The 19079-nt window shown below is 43.1% G+C and overlaps 1 protein-coding gene across 1 annotated transcript in view; it reads right to left on the bottom strand.

Annotated features, from left to right (window-relative positions):
• Positions 1-16400, bottom strand: part of Mtf2 (metal response element binding transcription factor 2) — a 54163-nt gene extending 37763 nt beyond the window's left edge. The window contains exon 1 of the mRNA XM_008826849.3: positions 16053-16400. Within this exon, the coding sequence (XP_008825071.2) occupies positions 16053-16057 (5 nt within the window). The 5' untranslated portion in view covers positions 16058-16400. The remainder of the gene's footprint in view (positions 1-16052) is intronic.
• Positions 16401-19079: the final 2679 nt, after the last annotated feature.

Raw genomic sequence — 19079 nt, 5'->3', positions numbered from 1 at the left:
GATTCCCAGTACCCACATGGCAGCTACGAACCGTCCTTAACTCCAGTTCTGGGGGAATCCAAAGCCCTCTTCTTGTGGGAGATAGGCTTGAGCCTAGGTTAAAAGTCTTAATGACAGCCATACAGCAGGCCTGAGGCAACGGCCCGACTGCTGGAGCCACAAGGAACGCCTTGTGACAATTGCTCCCATTGGCAGATCATGAGACTGGTGTCTAGAGCTCGCCACTCCCTATTCACCACCCTTGAGACTCAAAATTGCAACACTTAGATAGTGCAACAGCCTGGGTCACGTGGTTCCCAGGAATCCAGGCCCGTGCAGGAAACCAGAACCTAAGTAACCTGAAACCTATTATGCTAATAAGGTGTCTGACTCACGATGTCATGATAGGACACAGCCCTGCCAAAGATCTGAGTTATAACTTCTTGATTGGACCCCCTACCCCTATATAAGCTTGTGCCCTTCTGCAATAAACTAGATCTACGTCACCGAACCTGGTCTCCTGTGTCTGAATGCAGCTCCGCTGACATAGTCTCCTCACCAGCCCTGGGGTCCAGGACCAGGCAGAAATAGCAACAATTGGAAGCACTGCCAGGAGAGTGGAAGAGTGGCCACAGCTTGCGGCTGCAGCAAGGAACAAAAGGCGGCACCTGTACGAGCAGAGGAGCAGTGCCCAGAGACAGCACCGGGAGAGTGGAGGGGCAGCCGCGGCTGGCGGCGGCCGCATCTTCTGACCCCCACAGCACTGCATGACATGGGTGCACTCACTTACATGCAGGCAATACACTCATACACGTAAAATAAAAATGTTTTTTTTAAAAAAAAAAAAAAAAAGAACTAAACAGGTTCTGCAAGAGTAGTGCATATGCTCAACTGCCAAGTCATCTCTGCAGGCCCTGTGAAGTCTATCTTGATAGCAGATTTCATGGGCAAAGTTTATTTCTTTACTAGCTAATGGCAACAAAGAGCTAAACCCACTACTTCTTTCTTGGTTTACCACCCTACAATAATGGCCCTGACTCAAGAACTTGGAAACTGGCTGAATTTGAAACAATATGGCTTGAGGAAAATAGATTAGTTCTTTCCATCCCATCTTCCCACTTCATTCTTTCAGCTTACTAGGGGACCATTTAGATTGTCAGAGCCTAGACAGCTTTATCCATTTGAAGTAACCACTGAGCCAGTGAGATGGTTCAGCAGGGAGGGCACTGGCTGACAAGTCTGACCAAAATGTAAGGTATTTTCTGAGGACTACTGTAAGGCTAGTATTTAAAAATACAGCTTAAGGTGCTGGGTGTGGTGGTGCACATCTTTGATCCCAGCACTCCAGAGGCAGAGACAGGCAGATCTCTGTGAGCTCAAGGCCAGCCTGGTCTACAAAGTGAGTTCCAGGCCAGTTGGGGCTACAGGGAGACCCTGTCTCCAAAAGGCAAAAAAGCAAACAAACAAAAAACAAAAACAAAAAGAAACAGCTTAAGGACCAAATTTGACTCACTTTTATTTCAATTGTTTTTTTCTTCAATAAATAACAAGTCTTAGGCAGGTGTGGCGGCACACACCTTTAGTCCCAGTACTTAGGGGGCAGAAGCAGGCAGATCTCTATGAGATTGAGGCCAGCCTGGTCTACATAGTGGGGCCAGCTGGGGCTTCAGAAAGACCTTGTTTCAAAAAACATTTCAAAAACATGTTGGGTGTGGTGGTACACGCCTTTAATCCCAGCACTTGGGAAGCAGAGGCAGGTGGATCTCTGTGAGTTCCAAGTCAACTGGACTACAGGGAGACCCAGTCTCAAAAAGACAAAAAAAAATGAAAAAAAATTGAAAAAAACAAATAAATAACAAATATTTACTCTTGACCCCCTAAAAAAATCTGCAGTCTAAGGAAGGCTGCCCTCCCTTGCTTACCATATCCTCCTGAGAACCTAGCACAATGTAGAGACTATAGAAGGCAGTAACAGTAAACTACTGACCACTAGCAACACCAGTAGTTTAATAAAGTAGTATCTGAGGGTGGAATGCTACCATCCCAACACAACACTCACCTCCCTAGTAGGAACTTTCATCCCTCTATTGTGCCGCTCCAATTTCCCTCCTCTTCTCTGGTAACAGCAATCAGCCATGACACCTCCACCACAATCACGTTCCAGTACCCTTGCCACTACTCTAGTCCATGATGTACCACACGGCAGCTAAGAGAGAAAAGGAAGGAAAATCTAATCCTACTTCACACTGTCACCTTGCAATAACTCACTCTCCTACAAGTGAAATGACCTTGCAATAGCAGGGGAAAATCAGCACCAAGTGGGAGAAAACAACCTGTTTTATTTATCTCCAACTCCAATAGCCACAAGCCTCAGCTTTTTTTATTTTGTTTTTAGATTGGCTTAACTTGGTTGGTTTTCACGTTTCAAGACAGGATGCCATGCTGTAGCCCAGGCTGGCCTGAAACCTACGATGTAACTCAGGCTGGCCTCAAATTTACAGCCACTCTCCTGCTCTGTTTACTAAATGCTGGGATTATGGTCATGAATCACCATGCAGGGCTTAAGTATCATCTTTTAAAACAGCCCAAACTGCCATGGTTCCCATATTCTTCCCCAAAATTTCTTCTACTCCCTGGGATGCGCAGGAGATAACGTAACCTAATGAGGGAGCCACTTTCGTAAAATCTTTCTTAGACACCATAAAATTAATGAAGCTCGGTAAGAGTCAAAACAGACCCTGGGCACAAGAGAAGTAGCACTCTATTTAAGGTTGATCCTGTACCCAATCTGTGGGAAAGGAATTCTCTTACCTCTTGAGACAGGTATAGTAACATGAAACCCATGTCAAGTTGCATTTCTAATTGAGGAATTGATGAAAATCTACCATCAAAGGAACCAAAGTTCAACCTAGAGGTCAGAAAGTATAAAGCAGGCAGCCTAAAAGCTAGCTCTACTTTCTTAGTTTTAGAACTATTACAAACATAATCATACATTAAATTTTTTAAATTAAGTAGTAAGAAAGGAATAAATTCTGGTACTATAAACCTAGTCAAAAGTTCATGGTTCAGGGGGCTAGAGAGATGGCTTAGCAGTTAAGAGCACTGGTTGCTCTTGCAAAGGACCAAGTTTCTGTTCCAACATCCACATGGTGACTAGCAACTGCCCATAACTGCAGTTCTAGGGGATCCAACACCCTCTTCTGAACTATGTAGGCATTGCATGATATAGGTGTACTTACATACATGCAGTTAGAACACTCATACACAAAATTAAAGTTAAATAAATTAAAATATGGGGAAAAAATTCCATGGCTCAGGAGTCACAAGCCCTGGGGGGAACCTACTGCCGTTGTCTTGCTAAATAGACAGGTCAGTCCAACAGCCTTCTAAATACTGATGCTTGTTCACATAGATTAGTGTTGCCTTCAACCTTAGAGATGCTTCTGCCCTACGGTTCTCAGTAAAGACACTAAAAATAAATGACTACTGAGTGCACAGCCCTAAATGGAATATCTATATTAACCCTTTCCTCCCTGGTACTCAGGGAACATCAAGGAACAGGGGATAGAAGTGAATGCTAAGGGCCAGAGGGCAGTGAGGAATGCTGTGAAATGCTGTCTTCTGGACACTGCACTCATGAACTCACTGGTGAGTGAGTGCTTCCACAAGAACTGCACACAATCAAGTCAACAAGAACAGTCAACATTCCAAGAGCCAGCACTAACTGGATGCAGTGGAGTGCCAAGAAACAGAGAGAGAGAGAGACAGAGACAGAGACTCTGAGACCATGAAGAGGAAGGGGGAGTAGAAGGAGGGAGTAAGGGATGGATATGATCAAGATTTACTGTTAACATGTACGCAATGGTTAAAGAATAAATAAAAGATATTCTATTTGCGGGGAAAGGGGAGGTAATAACTGAAAAGTGGTGGTGCCCCGCCCCCATCCCAGACCTGCTTTCAGAACAGGTGATTCTTTTTTTTAACTCAGTTATTTCTTCTGGAAGGTATTTCCTTATTTCCAAATAATTGTGCTTTCTGTTTAAAATAATTTCTGGGGCTAGAGAGATGGTTCAGTGGTTAAGAGCACATGATGATCTTTGCAGAGGACTTTGCTTCAGTTCCCAGCACCCATATGGCAGCTCACAACCATCTGTAACTCCAATTTCTAGAGCACAAATTCTTTTTTTTTATATTTTATTTATTATTTTTATTTTATGTGTGTAAGTGTATTGCCTGCATGTAAGTGCACCCAAGTCGTGCAATGCCCAAGGAGGTCAGAAGATGTTGGATTCCCCCAGAACTGGAGTTACAGATGGTTGTTAGCCACCATGTGGGTGCTGGGAATTGAACCCAGGTCCTCTGCAAGAGCAGTCAGTGCTCTTAACCACTGAGCCATCTCTCCAGCCCCCCAAGCACAAATTCTTTTGCTAGAGCAGTGCCATGCAATTGAAAGGGTATGAGCTTGTAACTTCTCTGAGCCCTCACATATCTAAAACCATCTCAGTCCTAGTGACAACTCACTGGCAGGGTTGCAGGGAAGGGCACCTAGAGTCCCAGCTACTCAGGAGAGGTGGGAAAACAATTCAAGACAGGAGTTCCAGGTCAGTCTGGGCAAAACCCTACCAGCTAACAACCACCCGTAACTCCAGTTCCAGGGGATCCAACATCCTCCTCTGGCCTCCCCAGGCATTGCACATGTGGTATACTTACCATACATGGAGGCAAAACACTTAAGACACATAAAATAAATTTTTAGAATGTTAAATCTGATACCACTCATTTCTAGTCCTTGGTAGGCTACCTACCCCAGTCTCTGTAGCTCTTTTACCCTTGATGGCTTGAAATTTTATTAAAAATGTGCATTCGTTATTTTTCTCATGGTTGTGACAAAAGCAATGTAAGAAACAGCTTATTGGGGGCTGGAGAAATGGCTCAGTGGTTAAGAGCACTGACTGCTCTTGCAGAGGACCCAGGTTCCCAGCACCCACATGGCAGCTACAAACCATCCTTACTCCAGTTCCAGGGAAATCCAAAGCCCTCTTCTGACCTCCACAGCATTGCACAGCATGGGTGCACTCATATACATAAGGCAATACACTAATACATATAAAATAAAAATAATAAAATAAAAATATTTTTAAAAAGAGAAAGAAATGGCTTATTGTGGCTCACAGTCTCAGAGTGCATAGACCACCATGCAAAGGGAAGGAAGCCATGGGAGAAAGAAATCAATGTTCATGCTCAACTTTTTCTTCCTTTTTATCCAACTCAGGACCCAAACCATAGGTATGGTGCCTCACACATTCAGGATGGGTGTTCCCTGACGGAAACAATCATAGGCACATCCAGAGGTGTACTTCCATAGTGACTCTAAATCAAATCAAACTGACAAAGAAGATCCACCATCACTATATGTCTAAGTGTAAGAACTTTCCGTTTTTTGTTTTTTGTTTTCATTTTTCCTTTTCTTATGAGACAAGGTCTCACTATGTAGCCCTGGCTGGCTTAGAACTCAGAGATTTGCCTGCCTCTGCTTCCCAAGTGCTAGGATTGAAAGTGTGTGCCACCTGCCCGGCCCATTTCTTCTTTTTCACATTTTAAAAAATACTTTATTTATTATTTTTATTTTATGTGTATGAGTGTATTGCCTGCATATATGTAAGTGCACCTGTGTTGTGCAACACCCATGGAGGTCAGAAGGGCACTGGATCCCTTGGAACTATAATTACAGGAGTTAACCACCATGTGGGTGCTGGGAATGAAACCTGGGTCCTCTGCAAAAGCAGCCAATGCTCTTAACCACTGAGCCATCTCTCCAGACCCTGCATTTCTTCTTTTAAAATTAAATAATGGGGGCTGGAGAGATGGCTCAGCGGTTAAGAGCACTGACTGCTCTTGTAGAGGACCCAGGTTCAATTCCTAGCACCCACATGGTTGCTAACAACCATCCGTAACTCCAGTTCCGGGGGAATCGGACACCTTCTTCTGACCTCGGCCAGCACTGCATGACGCGGGTGCACTTACACAAATGCAGTCAATACACTAATACACAAAAAATAATAAATTTTTTTAAAAATGAATAATGAAGCCAGGATGGCGCACACCTTTGATTCCAGCACTTGCCTTTAATTCCAGCACTCGAGAGGCAGAGGCAGGCGGATCTCTCTGAATTCAAGGCCAGCCGGTCTGCATAGCAAATTCCAGGCCAACTGGAGCTATAAGGAGACCCTATCTCAAAAAAAGATAAAAAAAAAAAAACCCATAAATAATGAATAAATGATTGATGTGTATGTATGTGTGCCTACATGAGTTTATGTGGAGGGCTGACTGGCTGGCTGGCTGGCTGGCTGGCTGGCTGGCTGGCTGGCTGGCTGGCTGACTGACTGACTGATGGATGTATATTTATGTGTGTTGATTGATGGATGAATGGATGGATGGATATTTATGTGTGCCTGCATGAGTTTTTATGATGGTCTCCATGGAGGCCAGAGGGCATCAGATCCCCTGGAACTAAAGTTACAGGTTTGTACTGCATGGTGTGGGTGCTGAGACTCAAACCCAGATCCTCTACAAAAATGGTAGGTACTTTTAACCTTTGATCTATCTCTCCAGCCCATGGTAAATCATTTCCATTATCTTTTTATTTTTTTCCCAACAGGGTCTCATGTATCCCAGAGTAGGCTTGCATTCTCTGCAGCATAAGGTTAAAATTTAAAACCATTATAATAGGTTTTTTAAAAAGTCCTTGTCGCCGGGTGTGGCAGCACACGCCTTTAATCCCAACACTCAGGAGGCAGAGGCAGGCAGATCTCTGTTGAGTTCAAGGCCAGCCTGGTCTACACAGTGTGTTCCAGGACAGCTGGGGCTACAGGAAGACCCTGTCTCAAAAAGACAAAAAAAAAAAAAAAGTCCTTTATGGGGGCTGGAGAGATGGCTCAGCAGTTAAGAACACTGGTTGTTCTTGCAGGAGACCAGGGTTCAAATCCCAGCACCCATATGGCTGCTAACAACTGTTTGTAACACCAGTCCCAGGGGATCCGACAGCCTCTTCTGACCTCCGTGGGCATTGCACAACACGGGTATACTTACCTACATGCAGGCAATACACACATACGCATAATATTTGCTTTTGCAGAGGACCTTGGTTTGGATCCTTGTACCCACATCAAGCAGCTCACAATCATCTGCAACTCTAGGGAAACTTCTGGCCTCCAAGGCCACTGGTAAATAGCCCTCCCCCACATATACATAATTAAAAATAAATCTTAAAAAATGTCCTAGGGGCTGAAGAAATGGCTCAGCAGTTAAGAGCATTGGCTACGCTTGCAGAGGACCCAGGTTGTGCCCAGCACACATGTAGTGGCTGACAACCATCCCTAACCCCTGTTCCAGGGGCTCTGGCCTCCATGGGCACTGCACAGACATGGTACAATTACATATGCAGGCAAAACACTCACACACATAAAATTTTTTTTAATCTTTTTTAAATGTCCTTTATACCTTTTTTTTTCTTTTCAAAATCCTGAATCCAGTCAAGCCTGTGTGTTTCATTTGGTGATCAAGCTTCTTTTGTTTTCTCTAATCTCAGCTACGTCCTTGTTTGGTTTTTCTAACACTTGATACTTTTGCATTCAGCTGTCTTGACAGCATGCTCCACATTATAAATCTATTTTATTGTTTCATCATAACTAAAGTCATGGTTCAACAGTTTTAGCAAATGTATAATACTCTACAAAAACAGTGACTATATCTTTTGTTCAACAACATATCTCTAACACCCAAGACTACATTCAACACAGAAAGTCCCCAATAGATATATTGATAGACGAATAAGCAAAAGAATTCTCCATAATATCTCTGCAAAAATACACACACACACACACACACACACACACACACACACTTCAAATTTCCTTTTTAATTTAAAATTCTGGGCTTGGGATGTAAATTAGCTGGTAGCATGCCTTGCCAAGCAGGTATGAAGTACTAGGTTCAATCCTCACCACCCATAAACTGAGCTAGTCCTAGTACTCAGAAAGTGGAGGCTGGAGAATCAGAAGTTCAATGTTATCTTTAGCTACACTGGTGAGCCTGGAATATAAGAGACCTTGTCTCCAAAAAATTAAATATTTTTGTTCTTCAAAAGATACCACTGGGACTGGAGAGATGGCTCAGCAGTTAAAAGTACTAGCTGTTCTTGCAGAAGACCCAGGTTCAGTTCCCAGCATGCACATAGCAGTTAAAAACCATTTATAACTCCAGTTCCAGAGAATCAGATGTCCTCGTCTGACCTCCATGAGCACTGCATGACATGGGGGCACTTACATACATGCAAGCAACACATGCATACATGTGAAATAAAGACACCATCAACAAAGTAAAAAAAAAAAAAAAAAACCAAAAAATAAAACTAAAAATCGAAGGATATAGAGATCAGCAGGGCAGGGCGCAAGGATGACATGCAATTTCGTGAAGTGTTCCATATTAAAAATAAAAAAAATCTACAAAATGGGAGTGGTGGTGCTTACAAATCATGTATCTGAGAAGGGCCTTATATGTGAAAAACACAAAGAATTCTTAAAACTCAACAATCTTTCTTTTTTTTTTTTTTTTTTTTTGGTCTTTTTGATACAGGGTCTCCCTGTAGCCCCAGCTGGCCTGCCTGGAACTCACCACGTAGACCAGGCTGGCCTTGAACTCACAGAGATCCGCCTGCCTCTGCCTCCCGAGTGCTGGGATTAAAGGTGTGTGCCACCACGCCCAGCTATAACTCAACAATTTTTTTAAAAATTAAGTTTTTTTTCATAGGCAAGAGAGGTAAATAAATAATTCTTCAAAGAACACATACAAAGCTAGGTATGCTAGCACAAGTCCATAACACCAACACTAGAGAGGTAGAGGAAGGAGGACTGCCACAAGTTCAAGCCCAGGCTGGTCTACACTTCAAGTTCCAAGCTATCCAACCAGTTAAGATCTTATCTCAAACAACGAGAGAGAGAGAGAGAGAGAGAGAGAGAGAGAGAGAGAGAGAGAGAGAGCGATTTTTTAGAAAGAAAAGGGAGGGAGGGGCTGAAGAGATGGCTCAGTGGTTAAAGCACTGGCTGCTCTTCCAGAGGACCTGGGTCACATGCAGGCAAAACACCCATACAACATAAAATAGTTTGTGGCCTGTGAGTACATGGAAAGTGTTCAACTTGCCTAGTCAATAGGGAAATAAAAAGTCCCCAATCACAATGAAATACTGCACACCTACTAATCACTAAGATGATTTAATAAAAAAAAGATAGCCCATAGACCAGGCCTTTAATTCCAAGTAGAGGCAGAAGCAGGCAGATCTCTCTGAGTTAGTAACCAGAACAACTGGTCTACAAAGCCAGCTCCAGGCTAGCCAGTGCTACGTAATGAGACCCTGTCTCAAAAAGAGAGACAAAAGCAAGTACTAGTCAGTGTGTAAAGAAACTGGATACTTCATAACCTAAAAAACAACTTAACAGTCTCTCAGAATGTGAAACAAAGTTATCATTACCCACCTAGCAATTGTACTCCTGTATATATATGGAATCCGAGAAATGAAAACCTATGTTCACAAAAACTCTGTGCATGAATGTTCATGTATTACTTATCCCAAAACAGGAGACACAAGCCAAATGTCCATCAATCATTAGAAAAACAAAATGTAATTTCCATATAAGGAAATGAAGTACTGATTCATCTCAACAAGCATGTGTGTACCTTGAAAGCATTACAGCAAATGAAAGGAGCCAGACACAGTTATACACTTCCACTGACATGAAATATCTAGAAGAGGCACATCTACATACAGAAACTGCAGCAGTGGTTGCAGGTGGTAAGGAAAGACAAGAACAGAGAATGAATGCTAATGGACACAATTTTTTTTCCAGCATAAATTTTTTTATGTGTGTGAATGTGAATGTGGATATAAGTGTGTACACATGCACATAGAAGCCAGAGCTGAATCTCAGGTGTCATCTTCATGAAGGCTGTCCATCTCCTTTAAGGCAGGATCTCTCCTGAGCTAAGAGCTTACACACTAGGCTAAGCTAGGAGCCCCTGGGATTGTCCTGCCTCTGCCTCCCCAGTACTGGGATTACAAATGCACATACAACCACACCAGGCATTTTCACATGGGCTCTCAAAGTTGAACTCAGGTCCTCATGCTTGCAAGACAAGCATTCTACTAACTTGGCTATCATTCCAGTCCTGAAATGTTCTGAAATTATACAACAGCAACGGTTGCAAAGCTGAATACACCAAATACGACTGAATTGGATACGTAAGGGTACACATGAAGTATAAAAATATAAAGATGATAGATGAATTTTATCGCAAGAAAATATTAAAAGGAAAAGCTCAAGTGTTAGCATTTGTGATTTCAATATATAAATTTCACTTTTAAAAATCTTTAAAATAGGGGCTGGAGGGACAGTTCAGCAGTTAAGAATACTGGTTGTTCTTGCAGAAGACCCGGGTTCAAAGCCCAGCACCCACATGGCAGCTAACAACTGCCCATAACTCCAGTCCCAGGGGATCCGACAGCCTCTTCTGACCTCCTTGGGCACTGCACAACATGGGTGCACTTACCAACAAGCAAGCAATACATGTATACACATAAGAATAATAATTTTTTTAAATCTTTAAAATATCATTTTTAAAATAAAAGTAGAGGGGGTTGGAGAGATGACTCAGCAATTAAGAGCATTTGTCACTCTTGCAGAGGACCCAGGTTCAGTTCCCACCACCTAAATCCATATGTAACTCCAGTTCCAGGGGATCTAATGCCCTCTTCTGGCCTCCTTGGGCAGCAGAAATGCATGTGGTACATATAACATGCAGGCAAACACTCATATACATGAAATTAAAAAAAATAAATAAACTTAAGAAAATAAGTAAATAAAATACGAGCGGAGAGCCAACGAGATGGCTCAGCTGGTAAAGGCACTTGCCACACAAGCCTGGTGACCTGAGTTCAATTCCTTGAACCCATGTAAAGTTAGAAGGAGAGAACTGACTCTACAAAATTCTCCTCCAACCTCCACACACATGCACACACAACACACACACAAATTTTAAAAACGTTTATTTATTTATTCATTTATTTGATCTTTTTGAGACAGGGTCTCCCTGTAGCCCCAGTTGTCTTGGAACTCACTATGTAGACCAGGCTGGCCTTGAACTCACAGAGATACGCCTGCCTCGTGTATGAGTGTATTGCCTGCATGTATGTGAGTGTACCCATGTCATGTAATGCCACGGAGGTCAGAAGAGGGCGTCGGATTTCCCTGGCTCAGCGGTAAGAGCATTGATCGCTCTTACAGAGGACCCAGGTTCAATTCCCAGCACCCACATGGCAGCTATGAACCATCCTTAACTCCAGTTCCAGGGGAATCTGAAGCCCTCTTCTGACCTCCACAGCATTGCACGACACGGGTGCACTCACATACATGCAGGCAATACACTGGTACACATAAAATAAAGAAAAAAAAAAAAAGGCTCACATATCCCAAGCTGGCTTCAAACTCATTATGTAGCTGAGGATGACCATAAACATCTGAACCTCCTTGTCTCTTCCACCTTCCAAATGCTAGGGCTGTAGGTATGCACCACTACACTGAATTTTAGGAGGTGATAAGGATGGAACCCACAGCCCCATGCATACCAGGCAAATACTCTACGAACTGAGCTACAGCTCCAGCCCAAGAACACTTTTCAAAAGTAACAAAGTAAACTAGCACTCCTACCATCCATTTGGTTGCTTTTTGTAATACTAAGCAGCTTGGCTGGTATACATAAAACCCTCCTGGGTCCAATCCCCAGCACCACATAAACCAGGAATGCTGGCTCATCCCTGCAATACCAGCACTCAGGACTCAAGGTCATTCTCTGATACACTGAGTTTCAGGGCAGCCTGGGATATATATGGAGGGAGAAAGAGACAACACATAATTTAAAAATACAAACCTTTAAAAAAGCAGCTTTCTCATTAGCTACGCATGTTCAAGGCCAAATGCACTGAAATACTTTACTATTCTTTTTTAAAATATTTTACTGAACCTTTATTTCATACAACAGTTCTTAATCAAATTAAGACCCCCTTCCCCAACCTTGCCCTCACACCCTCTTTTACAACAGTATATATAAATATATGACAGAGATACTGCATCAAAAATGAAGGCTATTTTGTGTTAAATTGGACAAAGAAAATCTTAAGTTTACCAGGTTTATTTTTGTTTATTTGTTGAGATGGGGGGGGGTCCTCACTTTGTAGCCCAGGTTGGCCTGGAACTCACAGAAATCTACCTGCCTCTGTCTCCCAAGTTCTAGGATTAAAGGTGTGTGCCACAACACCCAGATTCTTTCTTTTTTAAAAAAAATTACTCAGCTCTAAAACAGTTTTCTTTTGCTTGGTTTCCTGTGATTTCCAGTTAAGTATGTTAATTCATAATATTGGATGAAATAATCCCTAATACTATGCTTTTCAAAATTATGACCCCTGCTACATAGAGCCATTTAAAGTTTAGATCTAGGGGAAGGTTGTTTTGTGTGTGGTATATGCATGTGTATGTATTCATGTGTGTGCATGTGTGCCTCACGTGCGCTTTGCAAGCTTAAATGTGAAGGTGAGTTTGACACAGGTGTCTTCCTCTATCACCCTCCACCACCTCATTTTCTGAAATTGGGTTTCTTCAACAATCCTGGAGCTCTCCAATTTAGCTAGACTGGATGGCCAGAAAGTTTTGAGGATCTGCTATCTCTGCTGCCATCACCATCACTCCCACCCCCACCACCACTGGAGTTAGTTACCTAGGTATGTTGCCATGCCCAGCTTTTATATGGGTGCCAAGGATTCAAATCAAGCCCTCTACCCACTGAGGTCATCTTCCAAGCCTCTAAAATTTAAGTTTTGTGGTTTGTGGCGTTTGCGTGGGTTTTTTTTGGTTTTTGTTTTCAAAAAAATTTTTATTTTTATTTTCATTTATGTGGGGGGGGGGTACAACAAGAGGGTTGTTGAAACCCCTGGAGCTGGAGTTACAGGCAGTTGTAAACTTCTCCACGTGAGTGCTGGAGAGCAAACTTGAGCCCTCTGGAAGAGAAGGGCTCTTAACCACTGAGTCATCTCTCCAGCCACACACACACACACACACACACACACACACACACACTCACACGCACAAACTTTTTTTTTTTTTTTTTTTGAGACAGGTCTCTGTATGTAGACCAAGCTAACCTCAGATACAAAACTCCACCTGCCTCTGCCTCCTAAGTACTGGGATTAAAGGTGTGTGTCACCATCCCTAGCTAAAGTTTGATTTTAATTAACACAGTTCTTAAACGGGAACTGATGGCACAGGTCTGTAATCACAGGTACCACTACAATGGCTAAGGGAGGAGGATCTCAAGGTCAAAGCCAGTCTGGGAAACTTAGGAAAACCCGGGAAGGTGAGATAAAGATAAATTCAGTTCTAGGTCTGTCTCGCTACTAATTTGTGTTGCTAGTGTTCAATATCTACATGTGACTAGTGGCTACCATATTGGATAAGGCAAATATGGAACAGTGACATTGCTACAGAAAGCTCTACTGAAATTTTTTTACGTAACACATCTACAAAGAAACTCCTATATTCCAATTTAAGGTTGATATACTGTTATTTCACTTCAGTAAGTGAAATTTTCTTGTAGGAATGAATACACAAGTATAAAAATGTCTACCAAGGAACACAATTCATGGAAGGATACACAAACAGTAGTTAAATTCTACTTTCAGGAGCTTGGATAGATAGTTCAGTGGTTAAGAGCACTAACTGCTCTTGCAAAGGACCAAGATGGGTTCCCAGCATCCACATGGTGCTAATGACCATCCATAACTCCAGTTCCAGGGGATCTGACGTCCTCTCTTGGCTTCTATGGGCATTGCATGCATGGGTGCACATGCACCCAAAACACTCATACACATAAAAATAAAAAGAAATCAAAACTTTTTAATTATACTTTCAGAACCACCACACAATAGATGTTGGTCATGGCAATGTCTTCGAGGCAAATTTCCCATGTTAAAACAGATTATCACTACACTTCCAGTTTCAAGTCAGATGTAAAGATAATAGTAAAATATGAAAAAGCAAATTATATTTTCAAAAGCCTAATGAAAAGGTCTGTTTATAACCCATGGCATCAAAGAGTTAATGGCCCACAGCAGAATACACAGAATAAGATTCCTTTGTGAACAGAACTTTGAGGCAACATGATTAACTTAAATAACTATTAAATAAATTTAATCTAGAAAAGTTTAAGTAGATGATTTCTACATATCTAATTCTAAAGTTGTATATGCATGTCATCCTGATAGGCATAACCTTCCTTTAGTGTCTATTATTATTATAAATATGCAGTATCAGGAAACAGGTGCACCCTTAATTCAAATACTTGGAACATTTTTAGCACTTAAAAAAATTAAGGTGAACAAATTCTAAATTGTCAATTCAAATGCATTCTTATATTTAGGAACTAAAAAAAGTTTCACCTTGCATCCCTTCTCAGGTTATCATTGCAAATTGGGCGTGCAAATTAACACTCTCAATAGAAAACAGAATGTTTAATGTCAGGAAACTTAAAACCAACTTCTTGAGCTGTGTATGGTGGCTCACACCTGTAATCCCAGCTCTCAGGAAGCTGAAGCAGTAAGATGTTCACACATTCAAAGCCAGCCTGGGCTCAGAATGAGAGTATATCTCACCAAATAAAAAATAAGCTCTTTTTGCTCCAACTACTGGGCACATACAGTCTTGGTCAAAATGGTTCCTTTTAAAAAGCATTGCCCAGCCTCCTAAAAGGCCACTTAAGAATTTAAGTTCATCTTATTTTATCACAGTGACTTTTAAATTCATTCCCCAAAAAAGAAATTCCCAAGAGAAAAATGAAAACTGAAACCTGCCTGGAGACAAGGTGGAGTGTAGATCACATGAAATCTATCTGAAGGAGAAAGTTACTACTACAGCATATGGAGTCAAATCCACCACTATTTACATCATTTCTAGCTCTGTACTGATCTCACTCAGCACTTTCCATGTTATTCACATGCTTACCTCTATTTTCATATTCGAGTTAGTATTACATGGTTCTATCTTCAGGCCGAGTTAAATGTTTTAAAGAATAACAGAATAGCATTCTCTAACCCTTTTCCCATTGTTCACCAACTCTCAAACCACCCGTTAATTCCATCTGTTCCTTCTAATTGCTTCCCAAGAAAAATTCTAACTATCAAGGACACCAGATTGGAAACCACAGTTAAGAGTTCTGGCACTGGAGAAATATATGAAGAAATCCTAGCAAATTCAGTTTACATCCCTTAAAACTGCAATCACCGAAGTTGTAAACAGGAATACACAGGTCTGAACAGGGAAGAATGAGATTTAACTAAACATAAAAGCCTCCAAATAAAAGGTCTCTTTCCCCTACCTCATCTCACCTCCCACATCTTCCCTGCAAGCTTCCAGGCTCCACTTCAGCCTCCACTGCCCTCATCCTTATTCTCTATCCAGCCTGTCCACCAGCTCACCTTACTCCAATTCCACACAATCCGACCACCCTCTGGTTCCAAGCTACTCCCTCCCTCAGCACCCCCTAAGGTGCCAGGCAGCTCCCCACTCGGTGGCAACATCAGCCCCCATTTTCCCCACATCAGCCCCCATTTCCTACGGCTCCTCCCCTCGGTTCCCCACCCCTCGCCACCAGGTTCATCCTGCCCCTCCAACGGTCTCCCGCCCCCAGGTTCCTTCCTGCCCTCCCAACGCAGCTTCCCGGTCTCAACGCTTCACCGGGTGCCGACTCCCCAAACGCCAGGTTCAGCCCCTGTGTTCGCCAACATTCCACCGCCGGCGCCTTCCATCCATTCTTCCAGCATATGCGTCAATGCAAAGCACCCCCACCCAGCAAGCAGCCTCTACCCCAGCCGGTCGTCCATCTTTCCCTTTTTCACTTGCCTTTCTTCCTCTTCCCCCCCACACCACCACCCCACGTCCTCCGCCGGAGTCAGTCCCTGGGCCAAGGTCTCTTACCTCATTCGGTCACTTCAGTGGTGCCAACCGCTTCATACAGGAAAACAGAAGCAATCAGGTCCCCGTGGGCGCTTCCCCGCGCGTCCGGGCTCTCACTGGGCCCCCGCCCCGCCGGGAAACCCGTGCATCCGCACGCACACTCCGAGGTCCTCGGGGACGAGGCTGGGGAGGGGGGAGGTGAGCGTTCCCACACTGGCCTCAAGCACGGACCACTTGGCTACAGCCCTTCGCCATTTTGGTTTCCCGCGGACTGCCGGTGCATTCTGGGAGCGCGGAGCGGCTCCAGGGCCGAATGGCAGCTCTCCAGACCCGCGGAGGGGCGGAGACTGCGGACCAGCGCGGAAGAACACGGCGCCCTGTGTCCGCGGTCCGTGCGGAACAAAGAGGGACTCTTTAACGTCGCGGTGGAACCCCGTCCTTCCGCTGCCGGTGGGGACACAATAGTGAGCGCTGCGGTATCATACCGACGCTGCGGCTGCGGCTACATTCTAACCGCGTCGGACCTGAGCTCCCTGTTCCTATCTCCCCTGAAGAGTGGGATGGTGCTCAGTGCATCTTTGCTAGGCGGGTTTCCTCCCGGGAGCAAACCTTCACTAAAGCCCTTCTATCTCCATCCCGAGACCCGCCCCCTATTAGAATTTCCCTTAAGCGGAAAGACCCTGGATGTCAAATTCATTCAACGACTATTCTCTGGGCCCCAAACTTAACAGAAGTCTATATGGAATATTTTTCCCACCTTTTTTTCCCCCTCTCTCATAATGAAAGGGATTTTTTTTTTTCTGTTTACCTGCTTTGCATTCTTTCCTAATTGTAATGAGTCTGAGCATATGCTCCTGCAAAGCAGTTAATTCTAGGAACATAGAACTTTCATTTTAGGGCAGACTAAGCCTGCTGCCTGCCGACCAGAGCCTCAACTGAGAAACAGTACATTCTTAGCTCGTTGACTTATATTTAAATACAACCCAGCACCTCTAGCCAGACCTGTAATACCTTTATAATTTTTAAAAAATATTTTGTCAGGGCTGGAGAGATGGCTCAGCCGTTAAAGCCACTGACTGCTTTTGCAGAGGACCCGGGTTCGATTCCCAGAACCCACATGATGGCTACGAACCGTCCTTCACTCCAGTTCCAGGGGAATCCGAAGCCCTCTTCTGACCTCCGCGGCATTGCACGACACGGGTGCACTCACATACATACAGACAATACACTCATACACATAAAATAAAAATAATAACATTTTTTAAAAAGTATTTTGTCATATTTTTATCCCAGATTATGTCACAGAGACAATAAATACCATACCTCCCCCCCCCTCTGAAAATGTACCTTTTATGGCCTAAATTCTTTTCACTCATATTTCATTCATATGCAGAAGGGGTTCCCTCTGCATATACTCTGAAAAGTTGACACATAAGCATATTCATATTACACAGTATTTCATTCAGTATATTTAATTTCTGAAAATTGTTTTGACACAGGGTCTCACGTAGCCCAGGCTGATCTCGAATTTGCTATGTAGCCAAAATTGTCCTTGAGCTCCTGATTCTCCTGCCTCTGCCTCTGGAGTGCTGTTAGAAGCCCCTTTCACCACACCCAGCTTTGATAATTTAAAAGCAGTGTTCATACCCTTCCATTCTTCCCTTCTTTCTTCTTCAGCTTCATTGTAGCTAACTTTCCGGTTTCACTTTACTGAAGTTATAACATAGTTTGGTTGCTGTTGAAGCCCAGGCTGACCTTGAACTAATCCTCCTGCCTCCACCTCCCAAGTGCTGGCAGTACAGGAAATGTACCACTGTGCCTGGCTCATTATAGCATAGTTTCTTATAAATTTATCTTCAATATACATCCTATATTTGAATTAAACAGTATATTCATTCCAAAACTGGTTAAAGATATCACACAAACAAGTATATTTGCTCTGCAGCCAAGCGTAATTCATAAAACATCAACTGTGGAGACTTTTGGTCTAAGTTGTCCTCAATATTTCTGAATCTTAAAAAAATTATTCTTTATTTCTGGAATTTTCACTCAATATTTTGAGGCAATAGTTGATTCCAGGTAGTTGAAACTTCAGTGGCTAGGGGTGTATGTAGCTCAATTGGTAGAATGCTTGCCTAGCACGCACAAAGTTTTGGGTTCCATCCCCAGTACTACCACCTGTATGGTGGTGCACACTTCAGCACTGGGGAAGTAGAGGCAAGACCAGAAGTTCAAAGTCAGCTTCAGCTACATAGTGACTTCAAAACCAGACTGGGCTTTGTGAGACCCTGTCTCAAAAAAATACTAAAGGGGACTGGAGAGATGGCTCAGTGGTTAAGAGCACTGGCCACTCTTACAGAGGACCACGTTCAATTCCCAGCACCCACATGGCAGTTAACAACTGTCCATAACTCCAGTTCCAGGGGATCTGACATCCTCTTCTGATCTCCGTGGGCATTGCATGACATTGGTTCACTTACATGCAGGAAAAACACTCATACACATGAAACAAAAATAATAAAATATTTTTGAAAATTTTAAAGGCCAGGCCAGGCGTGGTGGCGCATGCCTTTAATCCCAGCACTCAGGAGGCAGAGGCAGGTGGATCCTTGTGAGTTCAAGGCCAGCCTGGTCTACATAGTGAGTTCCAGGACAGCTGGGGCTATAGGGAAACCCTGTCTCAAAAAGCCAAAAAAAAAAAAAAATTAAAGGCCAGTGAAGTGGTTTAGTGGGTAAATGTGCTTACCAGACCTGACCACCTGAGTTTGATTCTCAGATCCCACGATGAAAGAAGAGAGCCAACTCCTGAAAGTTGTCCTCTGACTGCCACACATGCACTGTGACACACACACACACACATACACACACACACACACACACACACACACACATCATATGGTAATATTTTTTTAAACCCTGAAAGACAAATTGCACATTGGAAGCAGAGTGGCATAATTTTAAAATTCTTATATATACAATCTACTTTCCTATAAATTTCACTTACTGTTCTAACTTTTGGCCCCTTTGACCATAAAAAGTATTCCAATT

Source organism: Nannospalax galili, unplaced genomic scaffold (assembly GCF_000622305.1).
Source record: "Nannospalax galili isolate Female #2095 unplaced genomic scaffold, S.galili_v1.0 scaffold451, whole genome shotgun sequence".
In the NCBI taxonomy this organism is placed as follows: domain Eukaryota; kingdom Metazoa; phylum Chordata; class Mammalia; order Rodentia; family Spalacidae; genus Nannospalax; species Nannospalax galili.
Note: the sequence above shows the minus strand (reverse complement) of the source record. Positions and strands in the feature narration are given on the sequence as shown.